Here is a 3,402-nt window from a genome sequence, read left to right on the forward strand (position 1 = left end):
AGAAAGCGATAGAGCGAGAAAGCGATAAAGCGATAGAGCGAGAAAGCGATAAAGCGAGAAAGCGATGTCCCCTATTGGCCACCATAGACTAACGGGATCAGACGGTCAGGCTCGATGACTTGGTTGATACATGTCATTGTATCCTGATTGCGTGGGTCGGTGCTCATGATGTCAATTACTGGATTGTCTGGTCCAGATTCGATTATTTACAGACCGCCGTCATATAGCTGGAATATTGCTAATTGTGGCGTTAAACAGCAAACAAACAAAGCGTTGATATATGCTCATGGACTCACTGGATTGTCTGGTCCAAATTCGATTATTAACACACCGCCTTCATATGCCTGGAACATAGCTCAGTGCGGCGTTAACGACAAACAAAACAGTGATAAAGTGGATCAATACTTAAAAGAGAACAAATAACAAGCAAGTAATTTGACTCAAATAATACTTTCTTTCAAGAATCGGTGGGGTTCGCGTCTGGGGCAGTGAGATAAAGGTAGCTACACCACGTTGACGGCCTTGACGTCAGTAGCCCTATGCAAACACAGAGCGTCGTGTCCATGCGGGCCGAACAGGTACGAGAAGTCAGTAGAACAGCTGCAAACAGTGTTGGGGTCCGGCTGGTACTTCTCCCCGGCTTTGATGATCACGTCCTTATATTTACAGTTGTTTCCTACAAGAAGTTCACGGTAAACCACGGACACATCACAAGGGACACTAAACAGTTCTACCATGACGCTGAAGAATGCTTGATACTGTTTGGCCATCATTACATTAAAATTTGGTACCTTAAAACTACAAGAAGATCACTGTAAACCACAAACACAGCAATTCTACCATGACGCTGAAGAATGCTTGATTCTGTTTGGCCATCATTACATTAAAATTTGGTACCTCAAAACTACAAGAAGATCACTGTAAACAACAAACACAGCACAAGACAGGGACACTACACAATTCTACCATGACGCTGAAGAATGCTTGATTCTGTTTGGCCATCATTACATTAATACTTGGTATCTAATTCCATTAGATACCTAAAAACTACAAGAAGATCACTGTAAACCACAAACACAGCACAAGACATGGAATCTAAACAATTCTTCCATGACGCTGAAGAATGCTTGATTCTGTTTGGCCCACATAACATTAAGATGTGGTATCTAATTCCATTAGATTCCATTAGATACCTCAAAACGCAAGCCTTTTCACGCATAGGCTTTTGGAGTGAATACATCGATCTATCGATAACCTACACATCGATGCATATAAAAATGGTTTCTGATAACCCATTAGACCTTATTCGTCTGATATCAGGTGTTTATAGAGAACACCTACTGAACAATGGTGCGTCACACGTACTGAACAATGGCGCGTCACACGAGCTGAACAATGTTGCGTCACACGTACTGAACAATACCACGTCACACCTACTAAACGATGGCGCGTCACACGAACTGAACAATGGCGCGTCACACGTACTGAACAATGCCACGTCACATGAACTGAACAATGGTGCGTCACAAGTACTGAACAATGCCACGTCACACGAACTGAACAATGGTGCGTCACAAGTACTGAACAATGGTGCGTCACACGAATTGAACAATGGTGCGTCACAAGTACTGAACAATGGTGCATCACACGTACTGAACGATGGCGCGTCACACGTACTGAACAATGGTGCGTCACACGTACTGAACAATGGCGCGTCACACTTACTGAAAAATGGTGCGTCACACGTACTGAACAATGCCACGTAACACGTACTGAACAATGGCGCGTCACACGAACTGAACAATGGTGCGTCACAAGTACTGAACAATGCCACGTCACACGTACTGAACAATGGTGCGTCACACGTACTGAACAATGGCGCGTCACACGTACTGAACAATGGCACGTCACACGAACTGAACAATGGTGCGTCGCACGTACTGAACAATGCCACGTCACACGTACTGTACAATGGCGCGTCAAAAGTACTGAACAATGCCACGTCACACCTACTAAACAATGGTGCGTCGCACGTACTGAACAATGGCATGCCACACGTACTGAACAATGGTGCGTCACACGTACTGAACAATGCCACGTCACACATACTGAACAATGGTGCGTCACACGTACTGAACAATGTCGCGTCACAAGTACTGAACAATGCCACGTCACAGGTACTGAACAATGGTGCGTCACATGTAAGGAACAATGGTGCGTCACTCACCATCTGGGCAGGTCTGGCAGCACTGGTTAGGTTTCCGCACATGGTTGACGCATATGGGAGGCGCACAGTCAATAGCCATGCACATCATCCTCCCGCCGTCAGTGCACGTGCAGGGGGAACATGGGCTGGTATTCATGTGTTCCCCAATCTTGTACGTGTTACCTTTGTATACACAGCCCGCTACATCTTCGGAAACCTCGTCAACACCATTCTCATGGCCGATTACTGCGCCCTCTATTACAAAAGGGAATAGTCCCAAAAGAAGAACACAAACGTATGACCCAAATACCATAGTCTGCAGAGATCGTGTCTTCTTCTACTCAGATTGTACGGGAGTCTCAAATATCTTCTTATCAGAATTAGATCACGTGATTTTTCACACGAACTTGAGTCATCATTTTTCATTGGATACAATATATATATATATATATATATATATATATAAAACATATATATTTAACAAATACGTTTAATGTATCAACATGACTGCTTAGGTTGCATTTAATACCCAAAACTGTCGTTTATGTCAACAGTATTACATTGTGTTTGGACATCATAAATTATTGCATCATAATAATTATTTTCCTCCAGTTAACTTATATTTTTGTTTGTTCATAACATTCATTTTTGACAATATACCTTTTATGTGTGCTTTTTGTATTTTAACACTCTCCCCATGTCCATAAACTACAAGGATGCTTTAGCTTCCGGAGTTAAATCGCTAACTGGTGCAAATATTCACCAATGGTAATAATCTATCAAACATATTTGTTTCGAGACCCTTTCCACATATATGGAGACAATAAATAACATACTGCTAGAAGAGTTAAGTGTAACTGTTTCATTGATAGTGCCCTTACCCTTTTCGCGAACAACTGGCGACAAAAATTGAAAGCATTAATTTGTGTGTCAAAATATACGTAACAGTTCAGTTAAGTGTACATATTTGACATACAACTTCCTTTCATTCAAACAAAATATTATGCTAACATAGGTGTTTAAAATGTCTCGTAAACACTTGCAATTCCTCTTCTTCTTCTCAGATAACCAGAAAATCTCTCTATAAAAAACATAGATTTTAACCAACGATTCTGCGAGAGGTTCTATTGAATACTTGTAAAGCGTTTAATACAATGATACATTCAAAACTCCATCAAATCAAAGCCTACTGCTTC

The 3,402-nt window shown here is 41.7% G+C and overlaps 1 protein-coding gene across 1 annotated transcript; it reads right to left on the minus strand.

Annotated features, from left to right (window-relative positions):
• Positions 1-431: 431 nt before the first annotated feature.
• On the minus strand, positions 432-2,578 carry LOC139464305 (von Willebrand factor C domain-containing protein 2-like). The gene is made up of 2 exons (XM_071245826.1): positions 2,228-2,578; positions 432-676 (listed from the first exon to the last, which is right to left on the minus strand). The coding sequence occupies exons 1-2, from the start codon at positions 2,517-2,519 to the stop codon at positions 504-506; spliced, it is 465 nt and encodes a 154-aa protein (XP_071101927.1). The 5' UTR covers positions 2,520-2,578; the 3' UTR covers positions 432-503.
• Between the last annotated feature and the right edge of the window lie 824 nt (positions 2,579-3,402).

This window comes from Haliotis cracherodii, unplaced genomic scaffold (assembly GCF_022045235.1).
Source record: "Haliotis cracherodii isolate W230 unplaced genomic scaffold, xgHalCrac1.p SCAF_17, whole genome shotgun sequence".
Classification (NCBI taxonomy): Eukaryota; Metazoa; Mollusca; class Gastropoda; order Lepetellida; family Haliotidae; genus Haliotis; species Haliotis cracherodii.

Bases quoted from the DNA above. Each gene is read 5' to 3' on its own strand.
- LOC139464305 (XM_071245826.1), bottom strand. From the start codon at position 2,519: ATGGTATTTGGGTCATACGTTTGTGTTCTTCTTTTGGGACTATTCCCT. The intron at 677-2,227 runs GTGAGTGACGCA...AACTTCTTGTAG, and splicing joins CTGCCAGACCTGCCCAGATG to GAAACAACTGTAAATATAAG.